The 24,415-nt window shown below is 42.0% G+C and overlaps 2 protein-coding genes across 3 annotated transcripts in view; one reads left to right on the forward strand and one right to left on the reverse strand.

Moving 5' to 3' along the window:
* Nucleotides 1–24,415, forward strand: part of LOC131105616 (lysosomal thioesterase PPT2-A-like) — a 213,248-nt gene that overhangs the window by 88,365 nt on the left and 100,468 nt on the right. The window lies entirely within an intron of this gene.
* gabbr1a (gamma-aminobutyric acid (GABA) B receptor, 1a) overlaps nucleotides 1–24,415 on the reverse strand; it is an 80,992-nt gene that overhangs the window by 4,356 nt on the left and 52,221 nt on the right. For both annotated transcript variants that reach the window (XM_058053844.2, XM_078790660.1), the window contains 6 exons: nucleotides 23,338–23,415; nucleotides 11,726–11,876; nucleotides 8,681–8,813; nucleotides 5,383–5,499; nucleotides 2,851–2,961; nucleotides 58–151 (listed from right to left, as the gene is read on the reverse strand). In XM_058053844.2, coding sequence (XP_057909827.2) covers nucleotides 58–151; nucleotides 2,851–2,961; nucleotides 5,383–5,499; nucleotides 8,681–8,813; nucleotides 11,726–11,876; nucleotides 23,338–23,415 — 684 coding nt within the window. The remainder of the gene's footprint in view (nucleotides 1–57; nucleotides 152–2,850; nucleotides 2,962–5,382; nucleotides 5,500–8,680; nucleotides 8,814–11,725; nucleotides 11,877–23,337; nucleotides 23,416–24,415) is intronic.

The following is a 24,415-nucleotide window of genomic DNA, read 5'->3' on the forward strand; positions in this document are numbered from 1 at the left end:
GGAACCAAAATGCGTGCATGCACCATCAGAAGAAGAAGAAGACGACGACAGACTTACCAAGCCACGTGTTCATCTTCTCTGAGCTGCAGTGCTCCAACAATGGCTGAATGAGGACGTCAGAGTCCACTTTGGGGGCCTCTCTGGTGAACTTCTACTCACGCCAGCAGCAAGTCCAGCACCACCACCACGAGATGACGAGAGGACAAACACATGAGAGGATGAGAGTGAGAAAAAGCATGAAGGAAGGGCGGCGAGGGAATTGATACAGGTTGATGAGAGGAGTAGGGCATGAGAAGATGAGGAGATGAGATGATGGATACATTCAAGCATGGCGAGAAGCCCAGGATGGTGAGATGAGAGAAAGATGGCATGAGATAGCAATTTGATGATGAAATGAGAAATGGAGAGATGACAAGACAAACAGATAAAACAATGACAGGATGAGGGATTTCATGATTTCATGAACAGATGAGAAAAGAAAAAGAAAAGAAAAGAAACATGACGTGAGAAAGAGTTAAGAGGATGCATGAAGACATGCAGCAGGATGAGAAATTCCAAGATAAAGTGAGATGATGAGGAGATGAGATGAGAAAAGGATGACATGAAAGTATCAGGAATGAGAGATGGGTGAGAAAATGACAAGGCCGAGACATGAAAGGGGCGTGGATGAGATGATGAAGAGATGAGAAAAGGATGACATGGAAGCATAAGGAATGATCACATGACAAGATGAGAGAGAGTTCAGAAGATGCGACATGCAAGGACGAAGACATGAGAAGATGGAGAGATGAAAGGGGAAGGGATGAGATGATGACAAGCCGGAGGATGAGAGATGAAACGATGAGATGAGATAATGAAGAGATGAGAAAAGGACGACATGAAAGGATAGCGAATGATGAAGACAGGACAGCAAGACGAGATACAAGACAAAAGAGAGAGATAAAGGGATGAAAGATGAGAGAAAGACGGCATGAGACAAAGATATGACAACGAAACAAGAGGATTAGCACACAAGGACAGAAGAAACAGAGAGAGGAAAGAATGAGAAGACAAATGGATGAGAACATGAATTTAATCACAATGAGAAGATGGAGAGATGAGAAGATGAAAGGATGACATGAGAGGATTTGGGATGAGCGAATGAATCGCAATGAGAAGATGGGAGAGATGAGAAGATGAAAGGATGACATGAGAGGATTTGGGGTGAGCGAACTTAATCACAATGAGAAGATGGAGAGATGAGAAGATGAAAGCATGACATGAGAGGATTTGGGGTGAGTGAATGAATCAGAATGAGAAGAAGGAGAGATGAGAAGATGAAAGGATGACATGAGAGGATTTGGGGTGAGCAAATGAATCGCAATGAGAAGATGGGAGAGATGAGAAGATGAAAGGATGACGAGAGGATTTGGGGTGAGCGAATGAATCAGAATGAGAAGATGGAGAGATGAGAAGATGAAAGGATGACAGGAGAGGATTTGGGGTGAGCGAATGAATCAGAATGAGAAGATGGAGAGATGAGAAGATGAAAGGATGACATGAGAGGATTTGGGGTGAGCGAATGAATCAGAATGAGAAGATGGAGAGATGAGAAGATGAAAGGATGACAGGAGAGGATTTGGAGTGAGCGAATGAATCAGAATGAGAAGATAGAGAGATGAGAAGATGAAAGAATGAGATGAGAGGATTTGGAGTGAGCGAATGAATCATAATGAGAAGATGGAGAGATGAGAAGATGAAAGAATGACATGAGAGGATTTGGGGTGAGCGAATGAATCACAATGAGAAGATGGAGAGATGAGAAGATGAAAGGATGACATGAGAAGATTTGGGGTGAGCGAATGAATCAGAATGAGAAGATGGAGAGATACAAAACGACAGCGTGAAGACATGAAAAATATGGCACGAGGAAGAGGAAGGTCAGAGGATGAGGAGATGACAGGATGGAGAGATGAGATGAGCAAATGAAAAGATGAGAGGATGAATAATAATAATGATAATAATAAGACTAAGAAATGAGGGCAGCCATATTTGCCATGTATTACATGTAGAGGAAGGTTGAATAATGAAATGCATGCATACTCATCTGGCTTTTAAAAGATGAATGAGGATGAGATATTTTCTATGATATAATAAAATACTTACATCATGAAGGTATGAATATAAATATGTATTTAAAATTCCATGAAAAGACACAAGCATTCATTTAGCGAACCTTTACTAAACGCATGTGGAGCTAGTGCGCCCTCTGCTGGCTCACATGGTGATGAAAACTAATAAATAAAAACTATATATAAGGAATCAGCAGGGGGCGATCTCTACTGCACTCCACTGGCTGATCAACTCATCTAGAAAGTTTGCGGACGCACAAAATGTGGCTGAAAAACGGCGTATGCCGTTTTCCACGCAAAGTATGTGATATACTATAAAAACATATTTGTGTAAAGTGTTGTTATTTTACAAGCACATATGGATATCATTTAGCACTGCACCAATTCATCAATAGTTAATAGATGACACATTTTTTCATTGAAATGTGTAAACATCCTCTGATTTCAGCCACTCAAATGTGATGAAATATTTGTTACATTTCATTTTATTAGTCATATTAAAAGCAGATCTATTTTTTTTTTTATCAGCTTTGACTTTGGAAAACAGCGATGGGCTGTTTCACTCTGACCAACACTTGAAGATGTCAGATGTAAAATAATCAAATAAAAAATAAAATCCTGAATGAATGAAAATTATTTTCTATGTTTCTATGTTTTTCTGTTCTTTAGTAATCAGCAGTAGAACATTAGTAGTAACACAAGGTGTCATTGGAGATGCACTTTGACCTTTAACCCTTACCTCCACGGTGATGTGCAGCGGATCCACAATTTGCCAGATGACGAGTGACAGGAAGTCCACGGCCAGCAGCACTCCGACTGTTGCATAGAGTTTCCACGGCTCCAGGTGTTGCTGTATGTTGGATACATGAAGGACGCAGTTATTGCTCATGTGTGTGTGTGTGTGTGTGTGTGTGTGTGTATGTGCACATGGTGACGGGCAATAGTGTCCTTGTAAGTTGAGCCCTGATGGATTCCATGCATCCATAACATCAGCGAGCTCCACTGCAACTGTGCTGCTTTATTTCCACTTCCTGCTAAAAGGCTGAAGGCATCAGGAAGCACAAACACATTCCTCCCCTTTAAAGCCCCGCAGGGGGCTTGCGAGTACATTTCTAAGAGTAAGAGTATCGCACGCAGTGTTAATACTCTCCATCCATATTGATAAATATGACCCATATTTGTCATTGTGGTGATTAGGAGGTGGAATATGTCACAGGCTGCAGGATGATTGATCTCTATGAATGCGAAGCGCTTGGCTTTGGATTGCAGCTGCTTTATGCTGCATTCAATGCAGCTGGGGAAGTAGGAAAAATTAACATTTGGAGCTTACAAGGTCCCAAAAAAGGAGGCATTTATTTGAGGTCGGGCCTTTAATGACGTGCAGTGTATATAACTATAAGAGTGGAGGCCACTAACGGAGGATGAGAAGGTAAGAGAAGAAGATGGCAGGAGGGAAAGTGGGACGATAGAAAGATAGAAAGATACCAGCAACATGAGAGGATGAGGGATGAGCCTCTCAAGATGAGAGGATGTAGGAGGAGCAAATGACAAAGATGAGAGGATGGAGAAATACCAACAACACGAGATAAGAGGAGGATATGAGAAGATGGAGAGTTGAGGATGAAGCAAGGAGGAAGTAGAAATGACAGGATGAGGAGGTCATAGGTGACCAGTTGAGAACCAGATGACATGAGAGGATGTGGGATGAGTGAATGACAAAGATGAGAGGATGGGAAGGTCAGAGCGACGTGAAATAAGAGTAGGAGGATATGAGAAGATGGTGAATCGAAATTGAAGTAGAGCGTCAAAATGAGTGGACAAGGAGGTAAGGGGTAACAGATGAGAAGATGAGGAAATGATGACATGGAGACATGAGAGGATGAGGAGATAAGCGGTAATCCTATGAGAAGATGAGGAAATGATAAAATGGAGACATGAGAGGATGAGGAGATAAGCGGTAATCCTATGAGAAGATGAGGAAATGATACAATGGAGACATGAGAGGATGCGAAGATAAGCGGTAATCCAATGAGAAGATGAGGAAATGATAAAATTGAGAAATGAGAGAATGAGGAGATAAGCAGTAATTCTATGAGAAAATGAGGAAATGATAAAATGGAGACATGAGAGGATGAGGAGATAAGCGGTAATCCTATGAGAAGATGAGGAAATGATACAATGGTGACATGAGAGGATGCGAAGATAAGCGGTAATCCAATGAGAAGATGAGGAAATGGTAAAATTGAGAAATGAGAGAATGAGGAGATAAGCGGTAATCCTATGAGAAGATGAGGAAATGATAAAATTGAGAAATGAGAGAATGAGGAGATAAGCAGTAATTCTATGAGAAAATTAGGAAATGATAAAATGGAGACATGAGAGGATGAGGAGATAAGCGGTAATTCTATGAGAAGATGAGGAAATGATACAATGGAGACATGAGAGGATGCGAAGATAAGCGGTAATCCAATGAGAAGATGAGGAAATGATGACATGGAGACATGAGAGGATGAGGAGATAAGCGGTAATCCTATGAGAAGATGAGGAAATGATAAAATGGAGACATGAGAGGTTGAGGAGATAAGCGGTAATCCTATGAGAAGATGAGGAAATGATACAATGGAGACATGAGAGGATGCGAAGATAAGCGGTAATCCAATGAGAAGATGAGGAAATGATAAAATGGAGACATGAGAGGATGAGGAGATAAGCGGTAATCCTATGAGAAGATGAGGAAATGATACAATGGAGACATGAGAGGATGAGAAGATACGTGGTAATTCAATGAGAAGATGAGGAAATGGTAAAATTGAGAAATGAGAGAATGAGGAGAAAAGCGGTAATCCTATGAGAAAACGAGGAAATGATAAAATGGAGACATGAGAGGATGAGGAGATTAGCAGTGATCCGATGAGAAGATAAGGAAATGACGACATGGAGAAATGAGAGCATGAGGAGATAAGCGGTGATATGATGAGAAGATGAGGAAACGATGAAATGGAGAAATGAGAGGATGAGGAGATTAGCAGTGATTCGATGAGAAGAGGAGGAAATGACGACATCGAGAAATTAGAGCATGAGGAGATAAGCGGTAATCCTATGAGAAGATGAGGAAATGATAAAATGGAGACATGAGAGGATGAGGAGATTAGCGGTGATCCGATGAGAAGATGAGGAAAGATGTTTTTTCCGGTTAGCCAAATGCTAACTGTTGCAGCATGAGCGGTAGCAGTAGAAGATGCTAGAAGACGCTACGTTTGCAAAGCCTTACCTTCTTCTTCTCCTTCTTCTCGTCCTTCTTGGTGAAGAGCGTGTGGACCCACCAGATCTTGGTGAACATGCTGCCGTACGCCAGGCTGAAGCCCAGGCCGAGAAGCCACAGGCGGAACTATGGTGATAAAGAATGAAGGGGCAGGATGGTCATTCCTGACTGCTGGTCTCGTCGTGTCAGCTACTGACTCCACTTTAGTGATAAACTCATCTCATACAAACAAGAAATCAAAGAAAAGCAAAGAAGAGCAAAGAAGCATCCTTTGGGTGTATATATATATATATATATATATATATATATATATATATATATATATATATACGTATATATATATATATATATGTGTATATATATATACGTATATATGTATATATATATTGGATGTTATTGGAACATTCATTTGCCTTTTTTATTGGCCTTTAGAAAGTAAAAAAAAAATTATATATATATATATATATATATACAGTGAAGAAAATAAGTATTTGAACACCCTGCTATTTTGCTATTTCTCCCACTTAGAAATCATGGAGGGGTCTGAAATTTTCATCGTAGGTGCATGTCCACTGTGAGAGAGATAAACTAAAAAGAAAAATCCAGAAATCACAATGCATGATTTTTTAACAATTTATTTGCGTGATACAGCTGCAAATAAGTATTTGAACACCTGTGTATCATCTAGAATTCTGACCCTGAAAGACCTGTTAGTCTGCCCATTAGAAGTCCACCTGCACTCCATGTATCATCCTGAATCAGATGCACCTGTTTGAGGTCGTTAGCTGCATAAAGACACCTGTCCACCCCATACAATCAGTAAGACTTTAACTTGTAACATGGCGAAGACCAAAGAGCTGTCCAAAGACACCAGAGACAAAATTGTACACCTCCACAAGGCTGGAAAGGGCTACGGAGCAATTACCAAGCAGCTTGGTGAAAAAAGGTCCACTGTTGGAGCTATCATTAGAAAATGGAAGAAGCTAAACATGACGGTCAATCTCAATCGGAGTGGAGCCCCATGCAAGATATCACCTCGTGGGGTCTCAATGATTCTAAGAAAGGTGAGGAATCAGCCCAGAACTACACGACAGGACTTGGTCAATGACCTGAAAAGAGCTGGGACCACCGTTTCCAAGGTTACTGTAGGTAATACACTAAGACGTCATGATGTGAAATCATGCATGGCACGAAAGGTTCCCCTGCTTAAACCAGCACATGTCAAGGCCCGTCTTAAGTTTGCATATGACCATTTGGATGATACAGAGGAGTCATGGGAGAAAGTTTTATGGTCAGATGAGACCAAAATAGAACTTTTTGGTCATAATTCCAATAAGCGTGTTTGGAGGAAGAAGAATGAAGAGTACAATCCGAAGAACACCATCCCTACTGTGAAGCATGGGGGTGGTAGCATCATGCTTTGGGGGTGTTTTTCTGCACATGGGACAGGACGAGTGCACTGCATTAAAGAGAGGATGACTGGGGCCGTGTATTGTGAGATTTTGGGGAACAACCTCCTTCCCTCTGTCAGAGCATTGAAGATGGGTCGTGGCTGGGTCTTCCAACACGACAACGACCCGAAGCACACAGCCAGGAAAACCAAGGAGTGGCTCCGTAAGAAGCATATCAAGGTTCTAGCATGGCCCAGCCAGTCTCCAGACCTGAACCCAATCGAAAATCTTTGGAGGGAGCTCAAACTCCGTGTTTCTCAGCGACAGCCCAGAAACCTGACTGATCTAGAGAAGATCTGTGTGGAGGAGTGGGCCAAGATCCCTCCTGCAGTGTGTGCAAACCTGGTGAAAAACTACAGGAAACGTTTGACCTCTGTAATAGCAAACAAAGGCTACTGTACCAAATATTAACATTCATTTTCTCAGGTGTTCAAATACTTATTAGCAGCTGTATCACACAAATAAATTGTTAAAAAATCATGCATTGTGATTTCTGGATTTTTCTTTTTAGTTTATCTCTCTCACAGTGGACATGCACCTACGATGAAAATTTCAGACCCCTCCATGATTTCTAAGTGGGAGAAATAGCAAAATAGCAGGGTGTTCAAATACTTATTTTCTTCACTGTATATATATATATATATATATATTGTTATATTGTTATATATTGTTATATTGTTATATATATATTATATATATATATACGTATATAGTTATATATTGGATGTTATTGGAACATTCATTTGCCTTTTTTATTGGCCTTTAGAAAGTAAAAAATATACACAAATAACACAAATATATATATATATATATATACATATATATTATTATTTCATTATTACATTATTATTATTATGTGTTATTACACATTATTGGAACATTCATTTGCCTTTATATATATATATATATATATATATTGTTATATTGTTATATATTGTTATATTGTTATATATATATATATATTATATATATATATATATTGTTATATATTGGATGTTATTGGAACATTCTTTCGCCTTTTTTGTTGCCCTTTTGTTGTCCAAAAATAAATAAATGAATATATATATATATATATATATATATATATATAACATTTATTTATTTATTTATTTTTGGACTTTCTAAAGGGCAACAAAAAATGCAAATGAATGTTCCAATAACATCCTCGCCCCAAATCCAATAAAAGCTTTTAAAGTCTGATTTAGCATCAGCAATTTTCAGGTTTTTGATGGGATTTTAAAATCCTTTTATTGTCTTTAATGCCAACATTAGAGGCAATCATTCCATTTAGAAGCTGCACATTTAAGCCTTCTAATGTTTTTATCAACGACCAAACTTTTCTGAACATTTTCAAATACTTTCCTTATTATACCATTACCGTGTTTTTTGGGTTGGTTTTTTTTGTAATGCACTGGCCACAACATTAGGTACACAATGTCAAACTGGAGCGTTAGCAGCTGTAGAAGGGAAGATGATGACTTTTCTTGGAGTTCAAATGATCACTTTGGACTGTCTGACTACCTCTTTAGGATGTAGTAGTACTGCCCTTTTTAGTGATGTACAGTTACATTACTTTACCATTAAAAAATGGCTGTGAATTTCTACCATAGATAATATATGTATAATATATCATTTGCACTTCCACAGTTCATACCAGAGGATGTGCTTAATTAGCACTTTGTATAATAAGATCCAGAGGGTCGGCCCATTCCACAGGCTGGATGAAATTGCAGCGCCCGGGTTTGGCCCCCGGGCTGGAGTTTGACACGTGACCCACAGCGTACAGACGGTATAAAATCCTACTATTACACAATCCCACTATATAAGGTATGCCTTCATAAGGGCTGTGGCTTCACCTGGCAGACGACGTGAAACTGCGAGCGGTGTACGTGGTGGCCGTCGATGCCGAGTGGGAAGACTGCAGCCAGCGCCATCATGCAGCCCGCCGCCGTCATGTTGTTCAGGTAGGGCTGAGAGTTCTGGATGTAGCTGAACACGAGGACACACACATACACACACACATAAGACAGTCAATGTCTTGTGTTTTTTCCATGTATTTTATAAACATGACCTGCTTTTGTGTTTCCCTGCAACCACACTGCCTATCTGGCAACACAAACACACAAACACACACACACACACACAAAGCAGTGGCGCTGCTTCAACCTTGGCTACCAGTGAAACAGCTTCCACGGCGTTACATAGCATGAATGCCTGATTCTCTAAATCAGCCCACTGAAAGAAAGAGGCTGCATCGCCATGCAGGAGCAGCAACCCGCGGCTTGCTGCTGCATTTTTGGCTACGCCACAATTAAAAGGTATCAAGTGTGCCAAACGGAAGGCGTGACCTATGAGGTTTGCACCTTAAGCGAGTGGGACGCAGACTGCTAATCAAACACACACACACAGCCAGGAAGTCACCAAGTGGATTCAACTAAGCTGAAGTTGAGGGTGCTCCTTTCCGTCACTTGGAATGCACCATTGAACTGCTTTAACAGGGCCCTTCACTTCAAATACCAATAAAACTACAGCTGTGATGCTTTCAAATACAAAGTTGTACGGTTCGCTTCACTGTGTCGTCTTGTAGGGCTTCTAGTTTCACTTCACTGTTTCTGGCTTATAAAGCACAGAATATAATTATCACCCAATTCTGTCTTTCACCTTATTAGTCACCCCTACTCATTACCGCCAATTTGACACATATTCTTTTGAATATATGCTCAATACATAGCATGGAATAGACATTAAAGCATAGAAATAAATAGAAATAAAGCATAGAAATAGCATGGAATAGACATTAAAGCATAGAAATAAATAGAAATAAAGCATAGAAATAGCATGGAATAGACATTAAAGCATAGAAATAAATAGAAATAAAGTATAGAAATAGCAGAGAATAGACTTTAAACTGCAACTCGTTCATCCCGATTGATTGGTTCCAGACCTGGTTGGACCCCTGGTAGGGGTGTCATGGGACACCCGCCTCACAAGACCAGACGATGCATGAGATTGGGTGCACAAAAAAAGACAAGATGAGATTTTAATATTCATTTTAAAAAGAGTACAATGAAAAATATGACTGGATGAACTAACTTTGATTGACTAACTGTTGATTTTGTTAATACTTGGCTTGTTTATATTCTTTATTTTTCTTTATTGTGTATTTTGTACTGCTTAACTGATTCTGTACTCTTGCTGCTGTGCAATGCAAATTTCCCCACGGAGGGACGAATAAAGGCATATCTTATCTTATCTTATCTTTTTTACTTAACCCAGTGAATGCCTGAATGCCTTACAATACATACAATATGCATATTGACAGTACATACAATATGCATATTGTTTCACTAAAAATAGGCCGTATTGCGGTCAAGTGGTTAGCGTGCAGGCCACACAGCAAGGAGACCGTAGTTCAAATCCACCCTTGGCCATCTCTGTGTGGAGTTTGCATGTTCTCCCCGTGCATGCGTGGGTTTTCTCCGGGTACTCCGGTTTCCTCCCACATTCCAAAAACATGCTAGGTTAATTGGCCACTCCAAATTGTCCATAGGTATGAATGTGAGTGTGAATGGTTGTTTGTCTATATGTGCCCTGGGATTGGCTGGCCACCAGTCCAGGGTGGACCCCGCCTCTCAGACAGCTGGGATAGGCTCCAGCACCTCCGCAACCCTCGTGAGGATAAGAGGTAGACAATGGATGAATGGTAATGGTAATGGTAATGGTAATGGTAATGGTAATGGTAATGGTAATGGTAATGGTAAAATTTCATTTGAACATGCATCAGATTCCAATTGAGTGCATCCCATAATGAGTTTCCCAGTTCCACATGTCCAAAAGGAGTAGGAAGAAGCAAAGCTTATTAAATCCTACCCCTCCATCTGGTACTTTTACAATCACTAACTGTTACATTTGTTCACTTCCTGCTTTCCATAATACAGTTTAAGGTTTTGTTTTGTATTTTTTAATAATGCACCTCGTACCGAAGTATGAGGTGATATGAGCATCCAATGACATAATGGTCATAATGGTCATAATGGTCATATGACCTTGTATGAATGAATAGGCCATATTCAACACAAAACAGCATGACAGCAAAATATGAAGCACAAAGTGGAAGGATGACATCAAATTGGCGTGGAAATGTCACGGGAGACGTGAAGATAAGCGGTAAAAAATGAATGAATGAATGAATGAATGTCAAAGGAGGGGATAAATTGAGGACGGTCAATCACACAAGAAACGCCAGACCTCATGGATGAGCTTGTGAGTCTAATTGTGTTTTCTGCTTGTTTGACCCGTCTGGATGTAATAGAGCATAACATTGTTTTTGAATGGTAAAAACTGCAGGGAAGCCTAGAGTCCAGACCTAAACCTTGTTAGAGTTTTCCACCAAGCAACGGTGTCTGTAAACACATCACAAGTCACCATCTTTTGGCCCCATAATCATCTCTGACGAGCTTAAACGGTCAAATTGGAAGTTGAAGTGATAGTTGGCGGCGGAAAGCAGCCTAATGAAAACACGAGATTTGATCCGACTCATTCCGAAATCACCCGGCCGCTCCTTGAGTGAAATTGTCAGAAATCTAATCAAAGCCGAGTGGAGATCCCCTTGAGGAAGAAACTCCTGAAAGCTCCTGATGAGCTCAGCCACTTCCTGGACCTGAGATGGTTGTGACCTGGTCAGACATAAATATAGCATGTTAGCAAGCCACGCTCCTGCTCTTCAAAAGGCATTTTTCAAGGGCACGCTGAAGCCAGCTGCTGGTTGGGGTTCTCTGAGGTAAACCATGTATTTGAAAGAGGTTGTCTCAGTCCAACCTAAGACTCACATCCTGCAGAACCCACACAAGCCTCACACAATCCCATAGCATCAGGCTTGTATTACTGACGTCTAGTCTTACCGCACGTTGCCGTTGTAGATGTTAAAGGTCAGACAGACGATGCCCAGGAGGATGCCGAGGCCGGCGAAGACCGACACGGCGGCAAACAGCTTCTGAGACAGGAAGCGGTACTCTTCTTTCACCACCGTACGATCCGCTGGAGGCCCCGCACCTGACAGGAGACAACATCACCGACATATTGTCATACGGTATGATAGATCAGTTGTTGTTCCAGAGTTCAGATGGTGGTTGCGGATCGGATAGTAACTGCTGTACCTGTTCACGCCGTCGCCGCCATGGTAGAACACGATGTTCCTGTTTTCTATGATTGTAAACATGCTTCTTTTTAATCAAGGCTAACACATTTTTATTGTCCCGCTGGAACCGTTTGAACATTTTCTTTTGTTCGTTTATGCTGACTCGGCCCTCTTTGAGTCTAAAATACTCCATTTTGAATCATATTTGGTGCAAGAATGATCACAGTTACAGAAGAGACCGCTGCAGTAAGCACCGTATCTTTTCATAAGAAATTCATGACTGGGTGGTTTGTTCTTCATTAGGGGGGCTTCTTGGAATTCAAAACATATTTGGTCATGGGAAATGGGTGTCACGGGTCTCGCATGGAAGGCAGTTGGAACCATGTGACCTCCCTGAGTGAAGACAAACAATGCTATATGTCATAATGAAATATCATAAACTATATTTACTGCTATCACCTCATTAGAAAGCTACAAAATGATTACAAACTTGTTATTAAAATTTTATCAAAGTAAAATAAATAGACTCATAGGGACATTTTAATGCATGCGCACACACACACACACACACACACACGCAAACATACGGTTCAGTTCCAAATGTGAAAATTGTAAATAGTTCATGGTGTTATTTGTAAATTCATGAATTGGATGTAAAACAACCCTTTACCCTTAATATTCAGACGGACTGGCTGCCACGATGGGCTGGGTGGGGCTCGTGGTTGGTCCTGTGGCCTAGGGCTTGCTCCGGGCGGCTGGCTTGCCCGGCTCGGTTGGTTGGTAGTGCGGGGTGGGCGTGTGTGGGGCTCCGGTCCTCCCTGCTGCACTGCACCACCTCACATACATGTAGGACTTTGGGGGGTGGCCTGCAACTGGTTATGCCGGGGGCGAAGGGTTTCCTTGCGGATGCCCTTTTGTCCTCGGCATTCCTCTGGCTTGGTCACCCTTCAATTTTAACCGCACCTTAGACACTCAGTTCTGGGGGGGATCTGGGCAGGCATGGGACCCACCATTGCTCAGCTTCCCTCCATACACACACACATACACCACACACATTGGTCAGCCATATGGGGCAGGCCTATTTTTAATTGCACAATCTACACAATACCATCATCACACACACAGGTGTAGTGGGCTGGACCGGAGAGCCTTCTGCCTACCCCCGCGATTGGCCCGCTGGTTTTCTGGGGCTTGGCGGCTCGCTCGGGGTGCCCTGGGCTGCAGGATATTTTGGTCTGGTCTGCCTGGCCTTCCTGGGGGTCCCGCTGGAACCAGCTGATGCCGGGGCTTGCCCTAGGGCAGGGGTGGGCAAACTTTTTGACCCGCGGGCCGCATTGATATGACAAAATTTACGGGGGGGGCAGACTATATATTTTACACGTAACAGTCCACCTGGTATTATTGTATCTGTAAAATTGTCATGCAATCTGCTATTATTATTTATTATTTTATATTTATATTTAAATATTTTAAAATTAATAAAATATTATAATAATTACAATAAAATTAAAATAATAATTATTATATTATTATTATATAAAATATGCAAATATAACAATAATATTATATATAATTAATATAATAATTAGCATTAATATAATAATATAATAATCATAATAGTTCTAATAATAATTATAATAATCTAATAATTATAATAATTATTATTATTATGTGCTTGTGTCCCTTTTTTCAGGAGCACTTTGTAAACAACAGACCATGTCAAAAAACAAAATTGATAAAACCATCAAAAGGTTGGCTCAGGCCATGATGCCAGGTTGTATGTTGAGTTTAAATGAAATACTTTGGAAAGATTGGGCGGGCCGTATTCAAACACTTGGCGGGCCGGATATGGCCCCCGGGCCGTAGTTTACCCACCCCTGGTTTAAATGAAATACTTTGGAAAGATTGGGCGGGTCGTATTCAAACACTTGGCGGGCCGGATGTGGCCCCCGGGCCGTAGTTTGCCCACCCCTGCCCTAGGGTCATGGTTGGCGCTACCTCCCTGGGTCTGTCCTGGGTCGCGGGCCCCCACGTGCCCTTGGGGGGGCGTTCGCCGGCCTCCAGGCGGTGGGGTCCACGTTGCTGGTGGCCTGAAGTCTACGGTGGTGGCTTGGGGTTGTTGCGCTGTGGTGGCTGCTGCGGGGACCGGGCGGTGGGGCCCGTCGGTGGCCTTGCGCTGGTCTTAACTCCTCGGCTCTGGTGCTTGGCCTCCCCATGACTTGGAGCTATGGCTCTCCCTCACGGGGGTGAGCTGCCCGGCGGGTGTCGGCCGGCGCGGTGGAGCGCCTCACCACTCGCCTGCTCGCCCCCTCCGCTTGCTCATGTGCGGGCCTCCTCCCCTCACCCGCTCCTTTGTCTGCCACACTGCCGTAGCCCTGATGCCGTGGTCGAGGGGAGTCTGGGGGTGCTATGCGTTGGCGGTCCGTACCTCCCTGGGCTCGGGGCCTGGTTGTGGGTCTGGGACCCCTGGGTCCCCCGCCCTGTGATGCCCCGGACGCCCCACCCGGGGACGTCCACAGTGTCTGCTTGCGTGTGTGTGTATTGAGTGGATGGGGTGTGCGCGTGTGTCTGAGATTATTTTATCTATTTATTGTTTTAAATACTTAGATAAATAATGATTAGTTTTATTACAATTATATATATATATATGTGGGTGTGTGTGTATATGGCCATATAGATATACGGGGGGGGGGGGGGGCTCTGCGGGGGTCTGGCGCAGGGCGTTCCATCTCTACCGCCCGGTCCTCCATGGGGCAGTGTGCCCGGGCCTCTTCTGTCCTGGCCTGTCCTGGTCAGGCCTGGGGTTACCTGGGGCGGGCCGGGTTCTGCTTCCTGGGGGTGTGTGGGGGGCGGGGGGCGGCGCCTCCGGCCGTGGACGGGCTCCCTTCCGGCTGGCGGGGGCGCCCCTGTGCCCACGGGTGTGTGGCCTTCGATGCCCTTCTGCCCTAGTGGGGTATGGTCTCCCGCTGGTCTCGGGGGTGCGGCTCTCCTCCGGCCTGCTGGCGCCCTGTTGCCGGTTGGGATTGCTCCTCCATGGCCTCTTGCTGGTCTCTTCGGGGAGTTGCTTCGGGGGCGGGTCTTGGGGAGTCGGCCCTGGCTTTGCCCACACCCACGGGGCTGGAGGATCTCTGGCGGTGGGGGCTTGACCTGGCTGCGCGGGGCGGGGTTTGCTGGGTGGTAGAAGGCAGTCTCTCTCCTTTTGTCATTCTCAGTGACAATTACACATTCACACACAACACACACACACAACACATTCACAACACACCTCCATATGGACACTCACAGCACATGGGTGCTTCTCTACACAATCTACCATTTTTATCCCTGATGTTTATATGCTATTGGTATGCTATTATTACAGTAATAATGATGTCAAGCAGTGAGATTTTAATTACTGTAACTGTATGGTTGTAATTGTGTTTACTATCACGGTTCATGTCCTCATTGTTACTATTGCTACTGGTAAGTTGGACTGTTTCATTTCACTGATATCATCTCCATTGTGACCCTTAGCCATCATTGACATTTAACTGTTCTGTTTGTCACTGTTGTTGTTATGGGAATTCTTGTTGCTGCTGTTTTTGTCTCTCCCTCTACTGCCCCCCCACCCCACCTTTCTCTTCTTCTTTTCTGTTCTTCTTCTTGCTCCGGTCCAGTCGCTCCAAATGGCATAACAAAAACATCAAATAACGGCAAATAAAATTTCATTCTACAGGGAAGTTGTAGCCAACACCTTTCCTGACACAGAGCAAATCTGTCTAGCATGTAAGGGCATTTAGATCAACAATACTATCTGCCCCAATGGCTGGACGGGACAAAAAAAAAAAAAAAGAATATTTTCTGTGAAAAATTAAGGCTTTTCGAGGCTCCCACTGAGATTTTAGGCTGTAAAAAACTTCAGATCCCAATCAGTGACTTTTGACACGGAAACAAATAAGGATGACTTCATGATCTTGTATTTGGATCAAATAAGGAAGGATAAAATAAGTAGCAAATACACAGACATGCTTGCTGACCTTTATAGATTATATTAGTATATTAGATGATATTAGTTGATACTCTATGTTAAAAAACAAACATTTATGTATTGATTATTTTTACTATGTAGTGATCCCTTGATCAAAGTTTGCGGCTTCGCTCACGGTTTTTGTTGATGTGTTGAAATAATAATGAATACATCACACAGTTTTGTGGTTGAATACGGCCAATTCTGGGTCAAAAAGCATGGACATTTCAGCAAATGTTATGTATTTCTGGCTGCATTTTAAGCATAAAAATACAATATTTGAATTAAATACAAATATGAGTAGTAGTAGTTTTTTACGCTGGTCACTATGTGTCAGTAATGTTACATTGATGAGACAATAGCTGCCGCAAAAAGCACTATATAGAACAGGAAGTTTAAAAAACTAACATGTATTATTCATGTCTCCTGTGTACTATTTTGGTTTATGTCACAATATTGGGTAATATGAGTGTAAAGTTGACTATAGGGGTGTTATTTCATGTCTGGAGGGCTCTAATAATGTCCTATATAGAACGTCATAAACATACATAAGTGTTCTAGCTATGAAAATATTCCATTTAGAAAAAAGGAATCCTACTTGGCAGAAATGGACTCATCACGTTTGGCTCTGGAACCAATAACCACAATAAGAAAGGGATTATTGGGATTATTATGAGAGCGTATTTAGTCAAAACAAAGCCAAGACAAATATCCAGCAACTTTTAGCAGATAGAAGTGGTGTTAATGGACTGTGATGTGTAAACATGCACATGAACACAATATGTGTACGTGTCAGAGCGTCTCCGGGGGGGGTGCTGCTTTTGGCAGCGTGAGCGAGTGAGTGGGCATCTTTGCTGTTAATTAAGAGCGGCGAGTTAACAGCAAAATATTCAGCCGTGCTCCAGCTTCTAACCACGGGATTGCTGGCTAATGAAGGTTCAAGAAGGACCAGATGGACCAGGAGGAACTTGTTTTTCTTCAACACCCCACCCCACCCCACCCCCCACCAGATGCATGTGTGTGTGTGTGTGTGTGTGTGTGTGTCAGTGAGAGGAAATGGAAATATGTGTGAGGGAGAAAACAACTAATTGCGTTGAGTGTGTGTGTGTGCGTGTGTAAGGAGGATAGAAATTGGCTAAGAAGTTGCGTGTGTGTGTGTGTGTGTACGTATGCGTGTATGTAAGGCAGATAAAAATTGTGTGAGTGTGTGAGGTCGAACTAGTGTGTTGAATGTTTATGTAAATGTGTATATATGCACGATGTGTGTGTGTGTGTGTGACAGCGCCACACGAAGCTGATGTGTCAGATGTCAGCAGAGGGTGTCAGAGCGCGGCCCCCTGGGGGCGGCGTGGTGTCATGGCACCGCGTGGAGATGCTTGTCGCCGTGGCAACAGTCAAGGTCTCAGCGGCGCCATCTGTCCGACTGCTGACTAAATCAACTGGCCACGTTGCTGCGTGACATGTGACACAAAAGTCTTGTTAGTGAGGTTTTTTTTAGCTTTCTTTTTTTAGTATGGATGTGCTGTTTTTTTATGTTGGAGTGCCGAGGCTGACCTCCGAATGAGGCTGGTGTTTGTCCTTTTACTGTATGACAGAAATATCACTAGAGATGCTCCATATTGGCTTTCTTACTCATATCTGATTCATTTCCGGTACGCATATCAACCAATATCAATATTGGCAGCAGCGTTTACCCTCAAACAAGTTATAGTCAGTCTATAGTCATAAAAAATAATCAAACAAAAATCCTGAATCAAGTAAAAGTCAAGGAAAATCTCCTACTATCAACAAATACGACAGACTAGACTTCATAAATTCACAATGAAACAATGCTGGCAACGATGCCAGTTGGTAAGCTGCACATTTCTATGTGGCACAAACATCCCAATAAGCACAAAATAAAAAAGGTGTGGTATTAGAAGTATTAAAGGCGCCTGACTCCCACCTTGCGGCGCTCTACAGTCATATTGCATACGGCATATTTACAGTCCAAAGGCAAAACTTGGAAATCATTCCAGACAGCGGACATACAGAGCTTGCAGAAAAAATGATACTGATATGAACAGATTCCTCATTTTTATACCAATAATATAAGTCAGTTGATATTATCAGACATCGCTAAATACTCAGGGGGGCACAAGATCTGGCAAGATTAAAAACATGAGGAGATTGTTCCTTCGGAAGACAAAATGTCTCGTGATTAGCCAGTATGGGATTCTGAAAAAGATGCTTGCCTCGCCCTTGTATGGGAATATTAAAATCACAAAGACACAAACCAACCAGTATGCCCAATTCATTCGTAAGTGGAACGAAATCTGGAACAGTATGTATGTAATGTATGTAACGTATGTAACCATCCACCGTTTGACGACCCTGCACAATCTGAACCATAAAAAAGCACCCCAGATCATGCTGGACCCCCCTCCACTGTGCCGGGTAGAAAACATCTCAGGTGGGATCTCCTTGTCATGCCAGTAACGTTGGAAGCCATCTGGACCGCCAAGGTTACATTTTTCTCAGCAGAGAATAAAACTTTTTTCCACCTTTCAATGTCCCATGTTCGATGCTCGGAGTCTTTGAATTAGTTTATTTATTTTTGAAACCCTTTTCCCGCAGATACCGTCTGATGGTTATTATGCCGCAGTCGGCACCAGTAAGGACCTTCATTTGGTGTCGTGACGGACAGCCAAATCCTCCAGCTAAGTGCAGGTGTCATTTTTTGGGGTCAACCAACTTTTTAGTTCCCTAATGCTCAGGATCTTTCCCAAAACGTAGAATGACTGTCTTACTGCCTGAGGCCTTGCTTGTGCAGCTCCACCATCCGACCACGTTCAAGAAGACAAAGCTTCTTAGCTTTAGCCATCAGGAGGGCATGACCGTGTCAATGCCTGACAGAAAATGTTGGCTTTTATAGCCCGTGGTGTTGAACTTTTGATCCAAGTTCCAAATGTTTTGGTCACACTCCCCCTTCTTGCTTTTGCATATTGTAGCTCGACTTAGAACCTCATTAAGGCCCAAATGTGCAAAAGGTTTCAGCTGCTCAGAAGATTTGGATTTGGTCTGTATTGCTATTATTTATTATTATCTATTATCCAAACATTAGTGCTACATTTGGCAGTCATATGTTTTCATTGTACCGTTCTTAAAATGAATGTTAAAATCTTGGTTCTCACAGACCCAAGGTCGTGCGCTTGTCTCAGGAGTTGGATGTCCCCTGACGCCATTCTAGATATCATTCATGAAGCCTGCTTTGGCCTTGAAAAGCAGGAATCCAATCACATAACTATATTTATGATACCATCATTTCACACGCTACATCATCAGCAAAAAAGTAACAATGCACTGGGACGAGTGCTTAGCGTGCAGGCCACACAGCTAGGAGATCCAAGTTCAATTCCCCACTCGGGTGTGTGGAGTTTGCATGTTCTCCCCGTGCATGCGTGGGTTTTCTCCAGGTACTCCGGTTTCCTCCCACATTCCAAAAACATGCTAGGTTAATTAGCCACTCCAAATTGTCCATAGGTATGAATGTGAGTGTGAATGGTTGTTTGTCTATATGTGCCCTGGGATTGGCTGGCCACCAGTCCAGGGTGTATGAATGAATGAATGAATGAATGAATGAATGAATGAATGATGCACAATGATAAAAGAACTATTGACATTTTTAACTTTTTAACTTTTACTTGATGATATTGTATTTATAGCATCAGAGTCATTGAAGCAATGTTTTAGTAAAGATGCTGCATTTAAACTAGCCTAAGCACTAAGCGGGTGAATGCATATACAGTAGTATATATATATATATATATATATATATATGTGTGTGTGTGTGTGTGTGTGTGTGTATGTGTAACCATCCAGTGTCCTTGATATATAAAAAAAATCAGGAACGGAGTGTTGCCATGGATACGCAGCTCTGAAACAGTTGCCACAGCGATTAGACGAGAGAGCAGAGCTGAAGTGGTTGTTAGGGCGACCGTGGAGAGAAAGATGAGAAAGAGAAAGGGATGGAGGAAGGAAGGTAGGGAGAGAGGGAGGGAGGATGTAGGAGAGCAAACAAGTGGATGAGTTCACTTAAGAAGTGCAGTGTGATGACCTAAAATGTCTAAAACACAACCAGCAGTGGAATGGAAACTTCGTGAGGAATGACAAGCTCCTCTAAAGAGATGACTGCATGAGGACATCTGACCTGGAATCAGATGTGGGCATACAGGAGTTTCCTTCAAAGAAAAATGGCATGGAGCACTGCAGCATGACACTTTGATTAATACTGCACTCACTCAAGTATGTCAGCCCACCAGGGAGGGTCAATTTCCCCCCAAAAAACGCACTTGGTGACATGAGAAGCTATTAAAATACATGGTGAGGCCAAAAGTATTGGGACACGTGACGAAAGCACCGACACCAGGGCTGTTCAAACTCACTTTGATATGTTTATATTTATGAAATATACTAAATACGATCCAATGTATGTCAACATATGCTAAGCAGGGGAAATATGGCTGACTGGAATGAAGAAAGTGATAAAGTGTTTGAGCCCCTACTGATTTATTGTTTTTTTTGCATGTTTGGATGTTTTCAATAAATGTTTCAGATCATCAAACAAATGTAAATATTAGTGAATGACAACACAACTGAACACAAAATTGAAGTGAAAATTGTTATCATTAAGGGAGAAAAAAAATCCTATCCTATCCAAGCTGTGGCATGCATGACCTTTAAAGGGGAACTGCCCTTTTTTTGGAATTTTGCCCATCATTCATAATCCTTATATGAAACATGAACACATATTGCGTTCTCTTTTCTCTGCATGATAACACAGTTCATATAAGCTCGCTGACAACAGACGTCATTGGGACACACCTATTTCGACGATGAAGACAACAACGTTGCATGGTTTGATATCCATGCTGTGATCATGCATTAACACGTACACTGATGATAACATGTAATAGTTGCAGTATCTTGCCATATTTTCATGATTTAAAACACTACCCAAACTTGGGACAAGGCGCATTTATACGCACACTTATGCTAGTTCAGTAGTTCAACAACAGCAATAGCAGCGACAACACTTGTCTCCTTGAGATGGCCGTGTCTTCCAGCACAAGACGTGTGCTCCAGTCCTCAGGTAAAAAACGCTGATGGGAAACAAACATCTTGTTGAGTCTTGTTGAGCGAGAGCGAGGTATCCACTCTTCCGTCTGTGAACGATGCTGAGACGAGCGCGTATCCACGTGTCTTGTTAGTCCACTAGATAAACATAGTTTTTCAATAATAATATTCCTGCAACTCGGTTAATAAAAGTCCATTATATAATGGAACACAGTGTCAAAATAGGTATTTTGCAATGACTTGCATTCTTAGCTAGCTTATATTAACTCGCTTTCTCGAGCTAGAATGCACAGAAAAGGGAACGAAATGTGTTCATGTTTGGATTGTGAATTCCAAACAATTCCAAAAAAGTGCAGTTCCCCTTAAAAAGGCTCCATGCTGGAAAAGCCTCCAATGTGGCTGAATGACACCGATTGTGCAAAGATGAGTGGGCCAACATTCCTCCACAGCGCTGGAAGAGACTCATTGCAAGTTATCACAAATGCTTGATTGCAGTTGTTGCTGCTAAGGGTGGACCAACCAGTTATTAGCTTTATGGGGCAATCACTTTTTCACACAGGGCGCTAGAGCTTTAGGATTTTTCTCTCTTAATTTCATTAAAAAATGCATTTTTTGTTTATTTGTCATTTTTGATTAATATTTAAATTTATTTGATGATGCAAAAATGCATGAAAAAAATCACACCACTGTAAATAAAATTATCATCACATACAAAAAGTGTCTTTTGGAATTAAACAACACAGCCACTACAGCGATGTATGGAGTTACAGTATAGTCCTATGATCCAACTACATTGATGTGTGTTGAGCGTGCACATTTTTGGAATGTGGTAGGAAAGTGGAGTACCCGGAGAACATGCCAACTCCACACAGAGATGTCCAGAGAGAGAGAGAGAGAGTCCACCACAAAGTTGCCATTCCAGAAAACATATATCAAGCTAACTTAGCTAAAAAGGGTAATCAATCCATTGGATCCATTGAAGGACAAAGCATTGGATTTAAGCTGGATATGGATGCGTTCCACTCAGCTCCAACAACTTCCAATCTACCAGGAAGACTTGGTAAAGTATGCTATGATGGTAATGGTAATGGTAATGGTAATGGTAATGGTAATGGTAATGGTAATGGTAATGGTAATGGTAATGGTAATGGTTTTATTTCATTTGAACATGCATCAGATTCCAATTGAGTGCATCCCATAATCAGTTCCCAGTTCCACATGTCCAAAAGGAGTAGGAAGAAGCAAAGCTTATTAAATCCTACCCCTCCATCTGGTACTTTTACAATCACTAACTGTTACATTTGTTCACTTCCTGCTTTCCATAATACAGTTTAAGTTGTTTTTTTTATAATTTTTTTAATAATGTACCTCGTAGCGAAGTACTCGGTGATATGAGCATCCAATGCCATAATGTGTACCATAGTAAGTGTCAATATAGTGATATATATAGCACATCATGACTGGTTCAAGACTCTTCATCCTTGTATTTAGCAAACATCAACTGCTTGTATTGTTTCTTGAATTGGCTCATCGTTGTGCATTGTTTGAGGTCCTTACTCAATCCATTCCATAGTTTGATTCCACATACTGAAATGCTATGGCTAGCATAACGTAGTCCTAGCATAGAAGTGTTTCAAATGTACTTCTTCCCTGAGATCATATTTCTCCTCTCTTGTAGAGAAGTATTGGATGACATTTTTAGCTAATTGCTTATTTTTAGCCTTATGCATTATTTTAGCTGTTTGAAGATGAACTATATCAGCAAGTTGAAGTATTTGTCATTTTACAAATAAGGAGTTAGTATGTTCTCTGTAGGCTATGATAACCTCCATTTTCGTCCTAAATGTATTCTTTTCTATGGTTGTTTTTCCTCAACTATTCCCGAGCAAAGGCATTTTCTTGGTGGAATTATTGTTATTGTTGCGTCCAGTGTTGTGTAAGCAGACACAGATTTAACCAACAGCTAGCACGTTCAGTGTCCAGCGATCACTGCTTAGCATTGGGAAAATATTTCAAACAAGGCTTGGAAGAGGAACGAGACATTGAGAGAGCTGACAAAACATCTAGAGATTTATGCTCCATCGTATGCGTCCTGTCCCTTCCCGGGAAGGACAATAAACAAGATTTGAGTCAAGGTCTCTTTGTTGTCGCTAATGCCTGACGCACACTACGGCGCTTTAACATCCTGCATCTTGCAAAAGGGCTGGCATGAAAGCAGGAAGCTGACAGACGACGGCATGCAGTACCAGACTCACCGATCCAGACGTCGTTGCCAAACCAGGAGAGGTTCTTCTGGGAGCTGTCGTAGTAGCCGATCTTTTTGTAGCTTCCTCCTGCACGAGACGGAGAGGAGACATCACAGTCTGAACAAAACTTTCATTCATCCGGGACCCAATTATGAAATTAAAATGACCCAGGTTCGGTCATTGGACCATGGCTGCCTGGTGGTCGTCCAGCTATGTTGGCTGATACTCGCTCTTTTGGTTATGATTGCTGAAAATCTTCAGGGTATTCTCACTAGCACTCTGCTAGCTTCATCCATCCATCCGTTTTCTATGCCACGTATCCTCATTAGGGTCGCGGAGCTATGCTGGAGCCTAGCCCAGTGTTTTTCAACCTTTTTTGAGCCACGGCACGTTTTTTACATTGGAAAAATCTTGAGGCACACCACTAACCAAAAATGTTCCAAAATGTCACCACGACCTCACACGTGCATCAATAAGTCTATGGGAGGAACAACGTAGGTGTTGCCACACGGACCAATATTACATTTTATTATATTACATATAATATTACATTGCTCTGCCAGTCTTTACACCACAGACACTCCACAGTAGCCACGTTTTTACATCAACACTTTTTCTCTTTCGGGAAACAATGGTATCCATGGAAAGGAATATTCCAATCTCTTGTCTACATGCGCCGTGAAAATCAACCAGAATAGTCAATAGGGCATGCCCAGTAAAACGTAAACATCATCATCACGTGATACCGGCTTCCCCAAGTTTTTCTTTCACTTGTTGGAATAACTCCGTATTGCCAGTTTTTTGTCTGTCCAGTCTTGAAATTTAGTTTGAATCAAAAACAAACTTTGCTTAGTCCAGTGCCGATTGCTGGCCTCCATTTTTAAAAGTGAAGAACGTCTGGATCTGCGTGTTACGTCGAATCTGAGCATGCGCTGAAAGAACGCACCCAGGAGCAATTTAAACAGGAAAAGATCAAATTCAATCTTGCTAATATTTTATAATTAAACTCAGGACATGTTTTATATACATATATATTTTCTTTTTTAATATTCATTCATTCATTTTCTACCGCTTTTTCCTCACGAGG

The sequence above is a fragment of the Doryrhamphus excisus genome, linkage group LG5 (assembly GCF_037039965.1).
Source record: "Doryrhamphus excisus strain RoL-2023G ecotype Guam linkage group LG5, RoL_Dexc_Guam_v1.1, whole genome shotgun sequence".
NCBI classification, from domain to species: domain Eukaryota; kingdom Metazoa; phylum Chordata; class Actinopteri; order Syngnathiformes; family Syngnathidae; genus Doryrhamphus; species Doryrhamphus excisus.